The sequence below is a fragment of the Dunckerocampus dactyliophorus genome, chromosome 18 (assembly GCF_027744805.1).
Source record: "Dunckerocampus dactyliophorus isolate RoL2022-P2 chromosome 18, RoL_Ddac_1.1, whole genome shotgun sequence".
Taxonomy (NCBI): Eukaryota; Metazoa; Chordata; class Actinopteri; order Syngnathiformes; family Syngnathidae; genus Dunckerocampus; species Dunckerocampus dactyliophorus.
In genome coordinates this window covers 520,362-541,332 of record NC_072836.1, presented here as the reverse complement: position 1 = coordinate 541,332, position 20,971 = coordinate 520,362, and the positions used below count along the sequence as shown (strand labels likewise).

Here is a 20,971-nt window from a genome sequence, read left to right as displayed (position 1 = left end):
TTTATTTCTAATGATGCTATATACTTCATGTTTCAAGGCTGTCCAAGCCCTCCCGTACACTTTATACGCTTTTCTCAGACACACAATAACATTTTCTCACATTTCTCTCCTCTTTAAACACTTTGAAACTTCAAATTTAGTTTAAATGTAATGATCAACCTACAAGGTTGGACACAAGAAATGATGAAGTGACTCGAGTGTGTTTCACTCCTCTGACCACGCCTCTTCGTCCTGGCACCGCTCCGCCATAGCGTTTTTGTTCAAACATATTGTTGCTATATTGTCCTCTTTTCCTTGTCCTCCTCCGCCTCCTCCAAATGAAGATTCATTTATTCCATAATGGCGCCACGCTATAATACACCCACGTGACTTCTACCATCCGTCAGCATGCCCAACTTTCTGTGCGATGGCTGCCTTCCTCCGCCTTTTGGGTGCAGAACCTTTTGTGGACATTGTGGGTTTTGTTGGGGAGGAAATGTGCAAACATACAAACATACAGAGTCACTGCAAGCTGTTTGCTAGCGACCACACAACAGGAAACAAACAAGACAATGGACGAGTTCTCCGTTCGTTTGTTACAATGCACATGGGAAAAAAAAGCACTAATAGCACTAAACCCCCCCACACCCACAAAATTCCACACCCTGTCTAATGATTAAATCCAGTGCTTCATTGGGACGGTTACAATGTCATCTTTGGAAAAGACGAGGGTGGAAAGCTTAGCTTTGAACTTCTCATGTTGCCTTCCGTCAAATCTTCCTCCATACTTGGATCTCATTCCTGGATTTTTGGGAATAAAGTCATTATAATAATAATAATAATGGCATGGATGTCTGTGGCGCCTTTCAAGATGCCCGAAGCACACATGCAGTCGCACATGGTGCTGGTAAACTTGGTCTCTAGCTACTGGATTCCGCATTCATTGCAGAGATGCTCTACTCTAACCGCTAAATTCTACGGTATGAGTGTTTCCATCCTGCACAATGGCACAGCGGCTGCTGGATTCTAACCCTGCGTGTAAACAAGAGGAGGAGAGTGTTCTATTGGTGTGCCGTCCCATCAATTACCTTCATACTGACACGGGCAGGGACACCCCCTCATGGTGTGCCTTTCAAAGCTTCCATGAAAGAGGAAACATCTTGGGTGCCCTCGGACGAACACTCATCTGCCTGAGCCTCTGTCACTCACGCACACACATGCACACTTTCTGCTTCTGCGCTGACTCAGGTGCGCTGAAGGAGATTGTCGAGCATCTCTTTGCAACTTTAACGTGACCCCAGCAAAGGTCAGCGAGTAAAAGGAAGCTGACCCCAGGACGGGTTATCTTGGTAATTCCAAGATCGCTTCGCACACGCACACACACACGCACATGCACGCACACACACACGCGCACACACACACGGGCGTGCTCCATTTGAGCACATTTAGAGCATGAATTTGATTTTCCATTGTGAGATTAAAAATGTTCAGCAAATGGCAGTCAGACTGTTAGCAGTCATGAAAGCAGAGCAAACGAGATGTTCTTGTGCACCAGCAAGATTCCACTGACTGCTCTAAAGATGATGCAAAAGGAAGCGTAACCTTAAACAATAAAGATACGTACAATGATGATATCACGCCTTCCTTGTGCGTCACCAGGAAGCATAAATGTAACATTTCCCCTCGGGGACGTCTTCTTCTTCTTCTTCTTCTTCTTCTTCTTCTTCATCTTCTTCATCTTCTTCTTCTGCTTGGAAGACGATTGAGCACCTCCAATCCAACACAGAGGTCAGGGAAGGAAAGGTCAAAGAGCACGATGGTTGTTGTGCGACGCTGCCATGAAACGGAGATGAAGTCGTGTAACCTCACCAGCCGTGATGAGCCTTTATGACCACGTTTCATCTTAGACGTGTTTGCTGCTGATTGATGAAAGCTTCCGCTCATGACCTCATCGTCTGCCCTCAGACAAAACCCTCACGTCAAGAGACATATTTCATATTTACTAACATCACAGCGCACATTTCTCACATCATTCTTCACTTTTGGTACATTTTTTATGGTTCTACTGTTCGGTGTGATTAAAATGATTTGATCATTTTCTCCTGCAGCCCAAAGGAACCCTTTTTTTGTCTTAGCGGGTACATTTCCTGCTTGCTTTTTGTTCAGAACTTTGGTTGTGTGCTCCATATGGTGTGATCTTTTCATGAAAAATCATAAAACTCTAAATTGTTTCTAGGCCAGGCGGACATCCCCCGCCCTTTCAGGCCCCTAACCTTGAGTATATGTAAAATAACTTGTTTTGTTGCTATTTTTCTAAGCAAAAACAGCCATCATTCAATCAAATGGGCATTTACAGGGTCAAAATAATACAAATATTTTTGGATTAGAACTTAGGTTGAGTGGGAAATCTAAGCAAAAAAATAGAAAAGAATATGAATTTGTAATATTTTTACAGCAGTTTTTGGGAGTTTTTGTGCTCCAGGGACCTGAAGGGGTGGGAAATGAAAGACATCCCTGAGGGTTAGCATAAACAATATTAAAATACTCAATCACGACATGTCCACGCCCAGATTATTTCTGTATTATTGAGAATCCACTCAAATATCCATTTTCATATGCCCCAGTTTTTGTATGGTTTGGACTTGTGCCTGGGTTTTCGTCCACCGTGTCGGTTAGCAAACACGAGGCTTTCCTTTGTCTTGTGGCGAATGCTTCCACAGAATGTGTGGCGAGGAACCATGGATATACTTTACCCCTTCCTGGTCCAAATTAGGATTTTATGCCACCCCCATCTGCGTGCTTGGCGTGTAATACGTCATCGGGACGCTCAGGACTGATCTTCATGATTCCAGGATGCAGTCCTGACTGCAGCCCTGCTAAGCACTGACGTCAGACCGGAAAACACAAACGTGGACAACAAGTCATATTTCTACTCGTGAACAGGGGGTGTTGAATATACATCATGACCTAACACTTGGACCCTGGTCTTTGTCAGCGTTGGCCACAGAGGAATGTCTGACCTGATAACCTTTTGCTCCAAGCATTCCTTCTGACCTCAGCAGAATAACGTGATGACAGACAAAGAAGAAGCGTCAAGCGTCCCCCTTCTCCTATACTCACACCCAACTTTAAAACAAGAAACGGTACAATCAGTATTGACCCTGGGGGGGTGCTTATGCGGCTAGCTTGGTATGTAAGCGCTTGTTTCCTTCATATTCACTGGTCACTGTGGCTTCACTCCTGGTAGAAAAACAAATAAAAGGATAAGTCACAGCTCAGCTAACGAATGACTCTTCCAAATGTCTGCTCCTTTGGGGGCGAGCGCTGTAACAAGTCTTTCATTCAGGCCAAAAGGTCAAACATGAAGCTGTGGGAGCCCAGCTTCACGTGGAATGTTGAAGGTAAAATACGTTCCCACCAACAGGGGGCGACATTGAAATTGTCCGTTGATTTCAACTGGAAAATGATGGAATGGAAGAGAGTGTATTTTCTTCACTACACGAGTTGGCTGGAGGAGTACTTTCTTAAAGGGACAGGACTGTGGGGGTCATGATGTCATGATTCTTTTACGTTTTCTCTCTCTTGCTCTGGTAAAATGAATCTAGCAAAAAAATGATGTAGCTTTCATATTTCGTGAGGGGGTAAACTTAGAAAATCAGCAGGGAATCCAAGTGTTATTTTCTGCACTGCAGGTTTGTAATAAATGATTCCAAACAAAGGAATAGTTCCTCTAATGAATAATAACTGGCAGCGTGCATCATTGGAAATAAGATAACTCAAAATGATGAGCAGCGTCACGAGAAAGCACAATAATCACGTGAAGAAATGATGGCAGCACCTTCTTCTCTTTTTATTGTCACTACGTATACGCTGGGCGTGTCACGTGACCAGAAGATGCACACGAACAGGACGAGACAAGATTTGAACATCACTTTTAAGAAAAGTACAATGAAAAAATATATGACAACTGTATTGCAATTTAGTAATTACGTTACACTCTTCTGCACTCTGTGTGCATGCCAGCGGCCCCGCCTCCACCCACAGAGACAAAGAGACTCTATGACCGACAAAAGGGCTCACTCCATTCGTGCCGTTGTTCTATGGAACAAACGAAAGCAATGCACAGAGTGAACTCTCCTTCTTCCTGCACATGGCAATATATTGATTATCCACTTCTTCATTCCTTGATTTATTATCGTCCATGGGACATTTTCTGTCTGAAGGAGAAATCTTGTCACTTTTTATCTTGTGAGATCTTGTGACACCCCTAGTATACGCACGTCCTGTGTAGAGACGGTATGGGGGTTTGGAAAGACACTGGTCACGTTTGAATTGGCTTTGTGGTGACGACCGCGGGGGCGCAGCAAAGAGCAGTTCAATGACTAAAAGCGAGTGCTAAATAGGAGCATAACTAACATTAGAACAAAAAAGCAAAGCCGGGAAACACAGATCGGAAGAGAAACGGAAGTAATACCAAAATAAGGGTGTGAAACAGGAACCAAGACATAAAAAGAGAAAACTGTCACTAACTAACTGACGGAGCGTGACAACGTCAACCGTATACCGTAGTTACCTTGTTGGTGAGCCTCTACTTCAGGGCAACAAGCAGTTAGCTCCCAATGGTGTGTGTGTGCGTGCGTGCGTGTGTGATGAAGTGATGACTGAGATTGCCACCCAGAATGACTTTTTGTAAGCTGCAGGAGGGAGAGGGTGATGAAGACAGTGAGGAAGACTGTGTTTACATGTTTAGATATCCCAGAGGCTCTCCAAAGGTCGGCAGGTTAGCAAACCACCCGGAAAGCTAACTTACATTCCTCATTCTGTGTGTGTGTGTGTGTGTGTGTGTGTGTGTGTGTGTGTGTGTGTGTGTGTGTGTGTGTGTGTGTGCAGGTCAACTAGAGGCCAGCATGCACTGCAGCATGTGAATGCATGAGGCCTGCATGGCTGCCATTGAAATGCAAGGGTTGTGGTTTGGGCCACCAACAGGAAGCATCCATTTCCCTTCTTCATCGTCTTTTTGTGACACTCGATGATGTTCTCCTGTCTACTGAGGATGTGACCAGCAGCATGGATGATGTTCTCCTGTCTACTGAGGATGTGACCAGCAGCATGGATGATGTTCTCCTGTCTACTCAGGATGTGACCAGCAGCATGGATGATGTTCTCCTGTCTACTGAGGATGTGACCAGCAGCATGGATGATGTTCTCCTGTCTACTGAGGATGTGATCAGCATGGACATTCCTGCTTTTATTACTTATGTGATCTTGGATGGAGTACAGTATATACACACGCAATGATTAGGGGGTTTTCTTGCTGTCCTGAAACTATATTATACAATATACACTACTGTACTGTATATTATACATATATAGAAAGTACTGTACTGTATATTTTTATATATATATATATATATACTGTATATAGTACTTGACTGGAGTTACCAAATGTGCTTCTTTGCCCAATAAAAGGCCAACTTTCTCAAAGCCAAACATTGAAAACATTGGGATTGACAGCTCAGTCTTTATTTGAGGTAGCCAGAAGGGAAAAGATGGTGGAGGTACGGTACAGTACAATACGGTACAGCACAGTACGATACGGTGCAGTACAGTACAGTACGATGCGGTACGGTATGGTACGGTATGTCTCCAATCCAAGCCAGCAAAACTGATAAAACTCAGTCAGCGAGCTCATCTTTAAATCTACAGACATCATCATAAATGTACAAAATACACTTCACAGGTGTCGGCATCAATGTTGGCTCTTGGAATGCCTGCTGTTGATGTTTTGCACAAAACAGGATTAGGGATTGGGGATTACTAACCTCTTATACCGAGACACGCTTTGCTAGAAAAAGACTTCACCAAAATAAATATTTTTCTCTGCAAGGGTGATGCTGAAACTAAACTTCCCAGCAAGGAAGTACAAACTTCCTCACAAGCAACAATTGATCAACATCCACACTCACACACACACACACACACACACTTGAAATCCCTGAGTAGAAGGAAGACGGTAAACACGTCGTGTCAATCCATCACAACAAATCATGTAACGTGACGGATAACCCAAAGGATGCCACCATTTTCATATGTTGTCAAATATGCTAAATCGTTATACGGGACAGTAGATTCCCGCTTTTCACAGGGGTTACGACCCAGGACCAACAGCCAACAGCAAAAATGTATTTCCGATACACGGCTCGCTCCTCCCCCTCTAAAACCTCCTACTAGCGTGACGTTGGCATTTCAGATCAACATTTGCAATAAAAGCGAGTGTTGTAGTTATTAGATTAGATTCAGCCCCAGAATCCTCCCCCTTTCTCCTCAATTGCCATTGTTCATTCAGCACACACCCATCCATCTTCTGGGGTTTAAAGAAGCCTCACACCCTGACTCAGCATCTTTACAGTATGAATGGACACGCACCCACCACTGACCAGTCATCTTGGAAGATGATCCATCAGCACATGGAATCAAACGTTTGACAGAAGTTTCACTTTTCACTCTTGCTTGAGGAAAAAACGTGTGTAGCCCAGGTGGTATATATGGTATATACAGTGTACACACATGCTGTACATTGCACCTGGACTAGCATGGGGTGATCCCTTAGTACAGACTGACGGTGAATCGCATGTGATTGATGAGGAAAAACAACAACCTGCCACTGCGGCGCTGTGAATGCTGAATCACAAATGTCAACAATCAAAAACAAACAATCAAAGTGGATTTCAACCTTTTCTACTTTACCTTACTCTACCTCTTTTTACTCAGTTTTACTCATTTTTATTTGGGGGTTTTTGGAATTGCATTTTTCAAATGTGCCACAGGTCAATAAAAAATTAGCTGGTTGTTTGTCTATATGTGCCCTGCCATTGGCCACCAGTCCAGGGTGTACCCCGCCTGTCACCCGAAGTCAGCTGGGATAGGCTCCAGCATGCCCCCGCGACCCTAATGAGGAGAATGGATGGATGGGTGGATGGATGGATGGATGGGTGGATGGATGGATGGATGGATGGATGGGTGGATGGATGGATGGATGGATGGATGGATGGATGGATGGGTGGATGGATGGATGGATGGATGGATGGATGGATGGGTGGATGGATGGATGGATGGATGGATGGGTGGATGGATGGATGGATGGGTGGATGGATGGGTGGATGGATGGATGGATGGATGGATGGGTGGATGGATGGGTGGATGGATGGGTGGATGGATGGATGGGTGGATGGATGGATGGATGGGTGGATGGATGGATGGGTGGATGGATGGATGGATGGATGGATGGGTGGATGGATGGATGGATGGATGGATGGATGGATGGATGGGTGGATGGATGGATGGGTGGATGGATGGATGGATGGATGGGTGGATGGATGGGTGGATGGATGGGTGGATGGATGGATGGATGGTGGATGGGTGGATGGATGGATGGATAGATGGATGGGTGGATGGATGAATGGGTGGATGGATGGATGGATGGATGGATGGATGGATGGATGGATGGATGGGTGGATGGATGGATGGATGGGTGGATGGATGGATGGGTGGATGGATGGATGGGTGGATGGATGGATGGATGGATGGGTGGATGGGTGGATGGATGGGTGTACTTGGCGTAGTGGTTATTACTATGACTTTGGCAAACAATTACAATAACAAATCCACATCAAATCAATTCAGCATCACATACAAAGTTCATTCTATCATTAGACTGGAACATACTGCATCATGTTGTACTTGTACACTAAGTGTGAGTACTGCCAACATACTGCATTACTAAGTGTAAGTAGTACGTCATCCTGAGAGCAGAGATGAGGTGTGGGTCGGTGGTGACGTGACTGCTGGCATCCAATCAAGGCATCGTTGTGTGTCAAAGTGTGTGTTTATTGTGTGTTTGTGACGGTCTACGAGTCTGGAGACGCTTGCGGTGATGCGGACGAAGAGGATTGGTCCGTGTCGTCCTGCTCCTTGTTGGCGGCCCTGCCGTTGCGGTACACACCGGAAGAAGAGGAAGAAGAGGTGCGCGTGGAGGCGGACGTGCCTTCCTTGTCGCGCTTCTTCTGCTTCATGCGTCGGTTCTGGAACCAGATCTTCACCTGCGTCTCGTTCAGCTCCAGCGTGGCGGCGATCTCCACGCGCCGAGCCCGCGTCAAGTACTTGCTGAAGTGGAACTCCTTCTCCAACTCGGTCAGCTGCCGCGTGGTGAAGTTGGTGCGCATCACGTTCACGTTGTTACCCGCCACGCTCAAGTCCGACACTTTCACTGCACACAAACACACAGCATATACTCTATACTGGTACTGCATACCACATAGAAATACATACAACATATGTACTGTATATATACTGGATATAATATACTGTATGGATAAATACAACATATATACTGTATATACTCAATAATGTATATAATACATGGATATATACTGTATATATATTGTATATAATATATGGATATATACTGTGTATATACTGCATATAATACATGGATATATACTGTGTATATATTGTATATAATACATGGATATATACTGTATATATATTGTATATAATACATGGATATATACTGTATATATATTGTATATAATATATGGATATATACTGTATATATATTGTATAATGTATATAATACATGGATATATAATGTATAATGTACATAATATATGGATATATACTGTATACATATTGTATATAATACATGGATATATAATGTCGATATATTGTATATAATACACGGATAAATACTGTATAATGTATATAATACATGGATATATACTGTATATATATATATACAGTATATTGTATATAATACATGGATATATACTGTATATATTGTATATAATACATGGATATACAGTATACTGTATATATATATATATACATATATGGGATATATATATATATATATATATATATATACGTATATATATATATATAGTAATACTAATAATATAATACATATATACCACATATCCTCTTGCAAGCTCTTCGTGTTGTTTGCTCTTTGGATAAGTCGGAAATGACCTCCAATCCTCCCAATGTCGCCACTTCTATAAAAACTATAAACTGCACATCTAAAGTGACTTGAATGTGTTCACAACCTTTCTGATCGTGTTAGCTTTGCTAACATTCTGCTAAGCCTGCTAACTTCCTTGTTATCTGGGTAACTTCCTTCCAACCTGGCTAACTACCTGCTAACTTGGCTAACTTCTGCTTGGTTTCTATGAACTTGCAGCATTTCTGCTCATGCATGTGTTTTGGGGCTTTGTGGGTTTTTCAAATTGGCAGCATTTTTCTTTTGCATTTGTTTCTGATCCTGCAGCGTTTCCTTGATTGCAGCATTTTTAATTTGCAGCATGTTCCCAAGATATGTGTTTGTGTTTGTGGTGTTCTGTGCTTTATGGCCCATTTTTGGAACTTTTCTGTGTTTGGAGCGTTTGGATGTTGCTGACATGATTTTCGGTTGTCTTCTATGTTCATTTTCACCTAAAGGTTGTTTTTGTGTGCTGCACATCGCTGCGTTGCTATATTTATACAAAGTTTATAAAGTGAGGGAATATGAAGGATTGGAATTTGAAGCCTTTTTATTTCATTGACTTTATTTTGGTCAAACCAAAGCAAATACCTCCTTGTCCTCCGGTGTTTTATTCTGATTCTAATCACGATGAGGAATCTAAGGGCATGATGTTGAATGACGAGTGACGTAAGGACCGCATTGGAACTACAAAGTCTTCATGTGATCAACAGAGACGGCGTTTGTTTGTTGTCAGAGAACATTGTGCTCTCTGCATTGAAAAGCCTTACAAGCTTTCTTATCCCTTCGGATCGATAAGCACCAGCGTGTTATTCTGTTCATCCGCAGTGTGAGGCTAGCATTGCAGATCAATGTAATAACATAGAAATGCTAACTCATTCAAGTGCCCATTTATCTACTAAATGAATTCTATTTTATTATTATCATTATATTCTATTATTTAAAAAATATTGAAGTGAAATCCTAATGAATCAAACATATTAAAGGTAATACATTGAATCAATTCAAGAGGACAAGGTGTGTATTTCCATGGTATTCTTTATTTACATCATTTATAAAAGGATGACTTTTAGAATTGTATCATATTTTGCCTGTGATGAGGGACTTGGGGGGGGGGATCCCTTACATTTCTGCTTTGTGTTATCAATCTGTGACAAAACTGTTAGTTACTAATGATCTTAGTGTGATATCATTCACCTTATTTCATTTGATGTTTAGGATGATATTATTAGTGTGATATCATTCACCTTATTTCATTTGATGTTTAGGATGATATTATTAGTGTGATATCATTCACCTTATTTCATTTGATGTTTAGGATGAGGCTGCTGGACAATAAAAACAAGCTGCAGGCCGCAGAAGGCCCACGGGCTGCACTTTGGACACCCCAGATGTACACCGTCTGCCTCCACAAAGGCCCTTGGCTTCCACGGGCAATGATTCCATTTTACTGATCATTTTAAAATATTAGAAAAACAAAAGAGTAGAAATAAAAGACTGGACGTCTGAAATTAATCTGAGGTGGAAATCTTGCATTTCACAGAAAATGTGTTAGTTTATGAGTTATTAGTTAGTTAGTTAGTTATTACTAACTATCTCCTTTCCAGGGCAAATAAATGACAATAAATGATGTTATGCAATACAATACTACTATAATACTTATACTAGTGCAATAAGTTCTTCATTTTCTGGCCCCCATCAGCCCACTGAAAGTATCACCGATTAAAATAAAGCTGCAATCTGAGCCTTTTTATCATAAATCATCGTCATAATAAAAGTCATAATAATCAATAATAATAATAATAATAATAATAATAATAATAATAATACACTACCCATCCCTCACCTGTTTTAGGAGGGTTCCTCTTCACCTTCATCCAGTCAAACGTTTGTCCCTGTCCGGCTTGCAGGCTCTCCTCGTCCCCCCTCTCCCGCTCCTGGGGGACAGGCACCTCTCCGTATCCTCCCGCGGGAGGGACCCCCAGGTAGCCCACCGCATCCAGGCCCGCGCCAGCATGAGGCGGGTAATGGGCGCCCTGAGTCCCGCAGTAGGTCCCCGCCAAGGTCCCGTAGCTTGGCCCGACGGCGGGGGCCGAGGCGGGGAAGGCTGATTGATGATAGTAAGTGGAGGAGGCCTGCATCGACTCCTCCATGAAATACTGAGCATGGATGGCGTTGGGGGGGCCTGCGGTTGTCATGTACTCAGTGTTCGAGGTGCAGGCCTGCTCCGCGTACGCCCCCCCGGTGTTAGCAGTGGTTCCGTTCTGATAGGACGTGAATAATCCACCTTGCAGGCCGTCGTGAAGATGATGCTGGTAGCCATGATGCGCCTGCTGCTGCTGCTGATGATGATGATGATGCGCTGCCCCCGCCGACTCATTCGAGCCCTCGGCGTCACCGCCGCCGTACAAGTCCACGTTGTAGCCCAGCGGCCCGGTGCACAGTGAAGCCCTGGACACGTTAATGTGTGCTTGGGGGGCAGCGTGGAAGCCCTGGTGCTGATCCAGCAGGGCTTGGTGGTGGTACCCGCCTTTAGGAGAGGAGTAGGCGCGATTGCAAACAGAATATTGCACGAATGAGTTCATGTTAGATGAGTCCATGCGGGTTGGGATTCCGACGGAAAAAAGATCGTGTTAACCAAAAGAGTGCTGAGAAAAAGAAAGTGGATGAGACATGAATAATGCTCTCTGCGTGCGTGCGTGCGTGCGTGTTTGTGTAAACGAATGTCGGGTGTCAGTAAATCAATCAGTGCTGTTGGTGGAATCAAAGCTGATGATGCTGGAAGACAAAAAGCGTGGAGTCACCTCTTCACGCACGCGGCTGACCATCCGTCTTCTTCTTCTTAGCTTCTTTTTCTCTCTCACCTCTTTTCTTACCTCTGCCAGGGTCACGTGACTCGCGTCGTCACGTCGCCCTGGGTGACCGAGGGGCCACAGGTTTGCTGGCCGGTGGCCGAGGGATCCTGCGTGTGCGTGCGTGCGTGTGTGTGTGTGTGGAAGTAAGAACAGGGGAAATGGGGAGGAGGACTTTCGCGCGCGCGATTGTACTTGCGCACGCGCCTCATCCATCACTCACTGTGACACGAGCACGACAAAGAGACTTCAATCAAAGCAGCCCATCAATCTGATATCAGCACGAAGGTGTCACAGCAAGAGAAGAAAAGAACAGCCGGGAAAGCCTGCTGCCCCCACCCTGAAAAAATACTCTCTAATACGACACGCACACACACACACACATATCTCTCTCTCTCTCTCTCTCTCTCTCTATATATATACAGTATATATACTATATATATACTTCTTCATGCGCTACTGTATGTCAGAAATATCCATAGATAGATAGATAGCTAGATAGATACATAGATACATAGATAGATAGATAGATAGATAGATAGATAGATAGATAGATAGATAGATACATAGATAGCTAGATAGATAGATAGATAGATACATAGATACATAGATAGATAGATAGATAGATAGATAGATAGATAGATAGATAGATAGATAGATAGATAGATAGATAGATAGATGGATGGATGGATGGATGGATGGATGGATGGATGGATGGATGGATGGATGGATGGATGGATGATGGCTAGATGGATGGGTATGGGGTATAGGATATGGGTTATGGGGTATGAGTTATGGGATATGGGAAATCGGGGTATGTAATATGGGGTATGGGGTATGTAATACGGGATATGAGGTATGTAATATGGGATATGGGGTATGTAATATGGAATATGGGGTATGTAATATGGGATATGGGGTATGTAATATGGAATATGGGGTATGTAATATGGGATATGGGTATGTAATATGGGATATGGGGTATGTAATATGGGATATGGGGTACGTAATACGGGATATGGGGTATGTAATATGGGATATGGGTATGTAATATGGGATATGGGGTACGTAATACGGGATATGGGGTATGTAATATGGGATATGGGGTATGTAATATGGGATATGGGTTATGTAATATGGGATATGGGGTATGTAATATGGGATATGGGTTATGTAATATGGGATATGGGGTATGTAATATGGGGTATGGGGTATGTAATATGGGATATGGGGTATGTAATATGGGATATGGGGTATGTAATATGGGATATGGGATATGGGGTATGTAATATGGGATATGGGTTATGTAATATGGGATATGGGTTATGTAATACGGGATATGGGGTATGTAATATGGGATATGGGTTATGTAATATGGGATATGGGGTATGTAATATGGGATATGGGGTATGTAATATGGGATATGGGTTATGTAATATGGGGTATAAGGTATGTAATATGGGATATGGGTTATGTAATATGGGGTATGGGGTATGTAATATGGGATATGGGTTATGTAATACGGGATATGGGGTATGTAATATGGGATATGGGGTATGTAATATGGGATATGGGGTATGTAATATGGGGTATGGGGTATGTAATATGGGATATGGGTTATGTAATACGGGATATGGGTTATGTAATATGGGATATGGGGTATGTAATATGGGGTATGGGGTATGTAATATGGGGTATGGGGTATGTAATACGGGATATGGGGTATGTAATATGGGATATGGGGTATGTAATATGGGGTATGGGGTATGTAATATGGGATATAGGTATGTAATATGGGATATGGGTTATGTAATATGGGATATGGGGTATGTAATATGGGATATGGGGTATGTAATATGGGATATGGGTTATGTAATATGGGATATGGGGTATGTAATATGGGATATGGGGTATGTAATATGGGATATGGGGTATGTAATACGGGATATGGGGTATGTAATATGGAATATGGGGTATGTAATATGGGATATGGGTTATGTAATATGGGATATGGGGTATGTAATATGGGATATGGGGTATGTAATATGGGATATGGGGTATGTAATATGGGCTATGGGTATGTAATATGGGCTATAGGTTATGTAATGCCGCACTGTGGTCTAGTAGTTAGCACGTTGGCCAACACAGTAACAGCCTGGAGATCGGGAAGACCTGGGTTCTGTGTGCATTTCGGTGTGGAGTTTGCATGTTCTCCCCGTGTGCGCGTGGGTTTTCTCCGGGTACTCCGGCTTCCTCCCACATTCCCAAAAAACATGCAGATGAGGTTAATTGGCGACTCTAAATTGTCCATCGGTATGAATGTGATTGTGAATGGTTGTTTGTCTATATGTGCCCTGTGATTGGCTGGCGATCAGTCCAGGGCGTACCCCGCCTGTCGCCCGAAGTCAGCTGGGATAGGCTCCAGCATGCCCCCGCGACCCTAATGAGGATGAAGCGGTATAGAAAATGGATGGATGGATGGATGGATGGTTATGTAATATGGGATATGGGTATGTAATATGGGGTATGGGTTATGTAATATGGGGTATGGGGTATGTAATATGGGGTATGGGGTATGTAATATGGGATATGGGGTACGTAATACGGGATATGGGGTATGTAATATGGGGTATGGGGTATGTAATATGGGATATAGGTATGTAATATGGGATATGGGGTATGTAATATGGGATATGGGTTATGTAATATGGGATATGGGGTATGTAATATGGGATATGGGGTATGTAATATGGGATATGGGTTATGTAATATGGGATATGGGGTATGTAATATGGGATATGGGTTATGTAATATGGGATATGGGATATGTAATATGGGGTATGGGGTATGTAATATGGGGTATGGGTTATGTAATATGGGGTATGGGGTATGTAATATGGGGTATGGGGTATGTAATATGGGATATGGGGTACGTAATACGGGATATGGGGTATGTAATATGGGATATGGATTATGTAATATGGGATATGGGGTATGTAATATGGGATATGGGTATGTAATATGGGATATGGGGTATGTAATATGGGATATGGGGTATGTAATATGGGATATGAGTATGTAATATGGGATATGGGGTATGTAATATGGGGTATGGGGTATGTAATATGGGATATGGGGTACGTAATACGGGATATGGGGTATGTAATATGGGGTATGGGGTATGTAATATGGGATATAGGTATGTAATATGGGATATGGGGTATGTAATATGGGATATGGGTTATGTAATATGGGATATGGGGTATGTAATATGGGATATGGGGTATGTAATATGGGATATGGGTTATGTAATATGGGATATGGGGTATGTAATATGGGATATGGGTTATGTAATATGGGATATGGGATATGTAATATGGGGTATGGGGTATGTAATATGGGGTATGGGTTATGTAATATGGGGTATGGGGTATGTAATATGGGGTATGGGGTATGTAATATGGGATATGGGGTACGTAATACGGGATATGGGGTATGTAATATGGGATATGGATTATGTAATATGGGATATGGGGTATGTAATATGGGATATGGGTATGTAATATGGGATATGGGGTATGTAATATGGGATATGGGGTATGTAATATGGGATATGAGTATGTAATATGGGATATGGGGTATGTAATATGGGATATGGGTTATGTAATATGGGATATGGGGTATGTAATATGGGCTATGGGTATGTAATATGGGATATGGGGTATGTAATATGGGATATGGGGTATGTAATATGGGATATGGGGTATGTAATATGGGGTATGGGGTATGTAATATGGGATATGGGGTATGTAATATGGGATATGGGGTATGTAATATGGGGTATGGGGTATGTAATATGGGATATGGGGTATGTAATATGGGATATGGGGTATGTAATATGGGATATGGGGTATGTAATATGGGATATGGGGTGTGTAATATGGGATATGGGTATGTAATATGGGGTATGGGTTATGTAATATAGGGTATGGGGTATGTAATATGGGGTATGGGGTATGTAATATGGGATATGGGGTACGTAATACGGGATATGGGGTATGTAATATGGGATATGGATTATGTAATATGGGATATGGGGTATGTAATATGGGATATGGGGTATGTAATATGGGGTATGGGGTATGTAATATGGGATATGGGTTATGTAATATGGGATATGGATTATGTAATATGGGATATGGGGTATGTAATATGGGATATGGGTTATGTAATATGGGATATGGGGTATGTAATATGGGGTATGGGGTATGTAATATGGGGTATGGGGTATGTAATATGGGATATGGGGTATGTAATATGGGGTATGGGGTATGTAATATGGGATATGGGTATGTAATATGGGATATGGGTTATGTAATATGGGATATGGGGTATGTAATATGGGATATGGGGTATGTAATATGGGATATGGGTTATGTAATATGGGATATGGGGTATGTAATATGGGATATGGGGTATGTAATATGGGATATGGGTTAAAAGGTTACTGTAGGAAGCAATGCCAACACCATCACAAAGCTATTAGTTTACTTTTTAATAATTGGAAAAGGGGGATGGGAAGTTTGGGGAGGGGGCATGGATTTCCAATGAAAGGTGAACGTGCACGTGAGAGTCCATGTGTTTTCTAATTGAATAACTAAAGTAATCTATTACAGAAAGCAGATTAAAGCAGACAGGAGGCCTTCTGGCTCTTCTAGTGCAGCAACATTCCATTCTACATCGTGTGTTTCTATCACTTTAGTCTTTAGTTTCTTACATTACTGTGGGCAGCACGTTGCCAAGTGGAAGAGCACGACGTGTGTGGGGGGGGGCTGACAGCCAACATGTCGACGGCAGTGTGAAGTCATGGCGAGCGGCGTGGGAGTATAACGAGCACGGAGGTTAATGATCACACCGGGCCTGAAAGGACGCACTGAAAAAGTAAGTGGGCAGGAAGACTGCAGGAACAGACTGAGACAAGATGAGGAGTAAATGACGCCCACGCGACTCTGGAAGCAGAGGTTAAAAGTCACGGGTGGCCAAACGCTTTCCACTTTGTCTTGCATTTGCTACGCGAAAGATGCTAAAAGTCCTCTGATCAAAACATGCGTTACATTTACAGGATGAAGGATTAAGCCTTCCCCAAACTTCTTTTGTCATTTATTATGCTTAGGAATTGATGTGAACGTGAGGATGTGTTATTATGCTTAGGAATTGGTTTGTCATTTGTCATCCAAGTCATGTGATCAAGTTTCTTCAACTTAATACATGCATTTAAATGATGAACTTCATGCATTATTAAGTGAATACAACTCAGAATAAACATGTGTCAACATAGTGGTTTCATTTCAATCAATGTATGACAATTTGTATTTTATGTAAGGATGTATGTACCAGATACTGATTTATAGATAAACTTCCTTAGTTTTTACAGCGCAGTATATGGTGTCGGGACGTGTTCAGGTCAGAATAAGGTTGGAAAGGAGTGGTAGATTCCGCGCTAAGAAGTGATATATAAGTGTATATATTTCAAGAAAAAAGCCTCTGATTCATATCAACTTCATTCTTTGCTCTTTTCCCCCCATTTTTGCTGCTGTTTTTTCTAAATATTTTCAACCCTCTTCTTAAATCATCTTTGTAAATTGTTTTTGTAATATTATGACTTTAATATTGTAACTTTTTCCCAACCTAATTCCAGTTGAAGAGCTTGCCAGCTGTCACAGCTGCTGCCAATCATGGAACATCATCCTGTTCTAGAAGATGGGTGGCTGGGCGGGTTCCTCTTGTTTGTAGCAAGTTTGTTTGTCTCATGGCACATCCTAGTCGTTCTCATTTTTCATAGCTTTCCTTTTGCCTGCTGCATTTGATACCTTTGCTTTACTGGACTGACACCTTGTGTGCTGACCCCCGCCCTCGTATTAAACACAAACATTACCTCGAGAACTGCCTACCAACACTGCCTTTGAGTTCTACTTGCATTGACAGCAACTTTATTTTCTTTTGTTTGTTTCTCATAATATTATGACTTCAAGAAATAACATTTTTTCTTTCTAATATTTCATTTTTCTGCTACTAAACTGGCCCTGCCATTGGCTGGCGACCAGTCCATGGTGTACCCCGCCTCTCGCCCAAAGTCAGCCGGGATAGGCTCCAGCATACCTGCGACCCCAGTGAGGATAATCAGCATAGAAGATGGATGGATGGATGGATGGATGGATGGATGGATGACTGACATTATTTTTCCTCTCCATATTATTATAGAGTTTATTCTTGTAGATTTGTGAGCTATTTTTCTCGATAGAATCCAACTTTTTTCTCTGAATATTTTGACTTTTTCTTTTAATATTATAACTTTTTCTGCAACCTAATTTTTTTGTTTTGTTTGTTTCTAATATTATGACTTAAAAAAACTGTAATATTTCAACTTTCTGCAATTAAAATGACATTTTTCTTCAGTGTTATAATATTAGACTCATAAAATGATGACTTTTTCTCATTTATCATTTTCTCATTAGTTTTATCTGAATATTTTCACATTATTGCTGTATTTTTGCTGGGTTTATTCCTTGTTAAATTATATTTTTAGAATGTGCTTCTAGCTGCAAATGGCCCCCAGGCCGCACTTTGAACACCCGATCTCATTAGAAAGAACAAGCTGAACAAATGTATTGATGGATAGACCCTTGAGATGAACCACCTTGTTTTCGAGGGGGTCCAACATAAAACATACGAAACAATACAACAGCAGAGTCACAAACACTTTACCACCCCACCCCCACACCATTCCCACAAGCCCACAGTGCCCACACAAAGCACATAGCATAGTGTGGTAGCAGCCCTAGCAATAGCATCAACAAGAATATCAGTATTAACGGAGGTGCTAGAGTAAGTAGTAACCGTTACGTTACTTACTACACGTCCACAGAACAGCAAAGCACGAACGTATGCACTAATATGCCACAACAAATAACATCACAACCATTAAAAGCAATTACATCATGTTTTAAGGAAACAAAATATGGAATTCTTCAAACGATGAAGTGAACTGATTATGTGGAAATTGCGTAAATGTCCCCTGGGCCATACTTTTGACCCCCCAGGTCTGAAAGCATCGTGCCTTTATTGACTGAAGGTTTGTGCAGTGTGTTGCTTTATGGAGCGGGTATCTGCAGTCTGTGTGCTGTAAGGATCCAACTGTATACCTGAAGAATCAATGTGCATTTGTGTGTGGCCACGTGGAGACGCAATCATCTGCAATTTTGTGTCACACACCTTAGCTCTACATTGATTTGTTTCTTGGAGGAGAAGAATTGATTATGTCGTTTTTATTCAAAGTATGAGCACATGGTGATTGTGCTCTTGAGCAAATAAACCATGGGCAACACTATCAACACTGCATCATCGTTGTGGTGTTTTACATAAAAGCCAAACGAGTCAAATACTACATGGAGGTCACACGTTTCTTTAGGTTGCACACATCTCAGGAGAGAAACGTCCCCAAAGCAGAATGTTTCCACCTTCGTGTTTGACACCAGGGTTGCTGTAGCGGGGGGGGGGAGGCTTGCTGGCACTGCAGGATCTCAATCCATGATCGCAAAGTGTCTTACTAATGCTTTTTTTGCTCCCAACTCCCTTGGCATCATCAAGCAGCTCCCCTTTTGTCACCTTTCTCCCCATCATCCTTGACCCACCCGGTGACTGATTTATCTTGGATTTCTTCCATTGATCAATGATCGCACCAGTAGTACTCTCTTTCTCACCAAGCTGCTTCTTCTGGCTCCTCCAGTCTTGTGCAGGTCTACAGCTCTTTGGTCTTGCCCACGGTGGTGGAGAGTGTGAACGGTTATGAATTCATAACCTTTATTTCATGTTTCCAACAGTCACATTTCTGGACTGTTCCTATCAGTTTCCCTTCAAAGACCCCTTGGTTGACTGATAGATGGCTGATTGTTCTCTCCAGTGCTGGCATTACAAATGCTTATAGATAGATAAGAAAATGGCTGATAATAATAATAATAATAATAATAATAATAGATAGATAATTAGGTCAAAAGTCGAGTCCTGTGTGTGTTTTTATGGCTCCCCCTCTGTTGTGTTGAAATGTGGTATGTCATGGGGGGGGGAATGATCTGCTCAGTCTTTTAGTTGAGCAGGAAAGTGATAGTAATCTGCCACTGAAACTGCTCTTCTGTTGGGAGATGATGCTGTTGATGATTCACTCTAAATAGATTCAATTGTTAAACGTGCTATTTGACTCAGATAATCATTTCACAGTTTAGAATTAAATTAAAGAGCCTGGGTGGTCCCTGCCCTGGTAAAAGTGCTGGACCGAACAATTCCCAGGCTGGAATCTGTCTATAGTGTCCCACATCTAAAAGCACCACCATCCACTCCGCAGAGACTGGGTCAGCAAGTTGAGGATGCTCTGTTTGGGCAATGGTATTTTTGAAAAGCGGGTCATGCAAAAACAGAGGTTCCACTGTATATGCATTTCTGCCCATGTGTCCAAACTTAGGGGACACCATACAAAAGCATTTAGGGCGTCCCAGGAGAATAAAGCAGTAAAAAATAAGGTCGATGTTAAGAAAGGTGCTGGTTTCTGAGACAGAGTGGTGCTTTTAGAAGCCAGCTACAGACCAGCATTAATCCAGCTAATCAAGATTGCTCTTCAGCCCCACTAACGTTGATTGGCGTGTTTAATCATGTGATACTGTGGAAATGGGCGCATGCAAGGGCCGTCTGTGTCAGAGAGTCAAAAGTTTCCTCTTGACACCAGCGATGATAAAAATCCATAGCTGACTTATTTTGCCCGTGCCGTTAAGTGGGTGATCTGTCAGACCTGACTTATGCATTATCACACACCCAGGCAGGAATCATAAGACTGACGCTGATACGCCAGATAAAGGACGACTACGCCGGTGACATCCAGGAGAGAGACATTATTGGAACAGCCTGTCCCTCCTTCACGCGCTCGCGTTGGCTTTTGGAAGGAGAAATGAGTATCCTAGCATGGAGGTGTCCGCCTTCGGAATGGCTTTGTCTACAACATGGGTGTCCGGGGGCCATTTGCAGCCCGCAGCTCATTTTTTATTAGCCGTGGCAT

General features: G+C 42.4%; 1 protein-coding gene across 1 annotated transcript; it reads right to left on the bottom strand.

Annotated features, from left to right (window-relative positions):
* Nucleotides 1–7,886: 7,886 nt before the first annotated feature.
* LOC129171401 (homeobox protein Hox-B1a-like) lies at nucleotides 7,887–11,616 on the bottom strand. The gene is made up of 2 exons (XM_054760018.1): nucleotides 10,863–11,616; nucleotides 7,887–8,245 (listed from the first exon to the last, which is right to left on the bottom strand). Exons 1-2 carry the CDS (start codon nucleotides 11,614–11,616, stop codon nucleotides 7,887–7,889), a joined length of 1,113 nt encoding a protein of 370 aa, XP_054615993.1.
* Nucleotides 11,617–20,971: the final 9,355 nt, after the last annotated feature.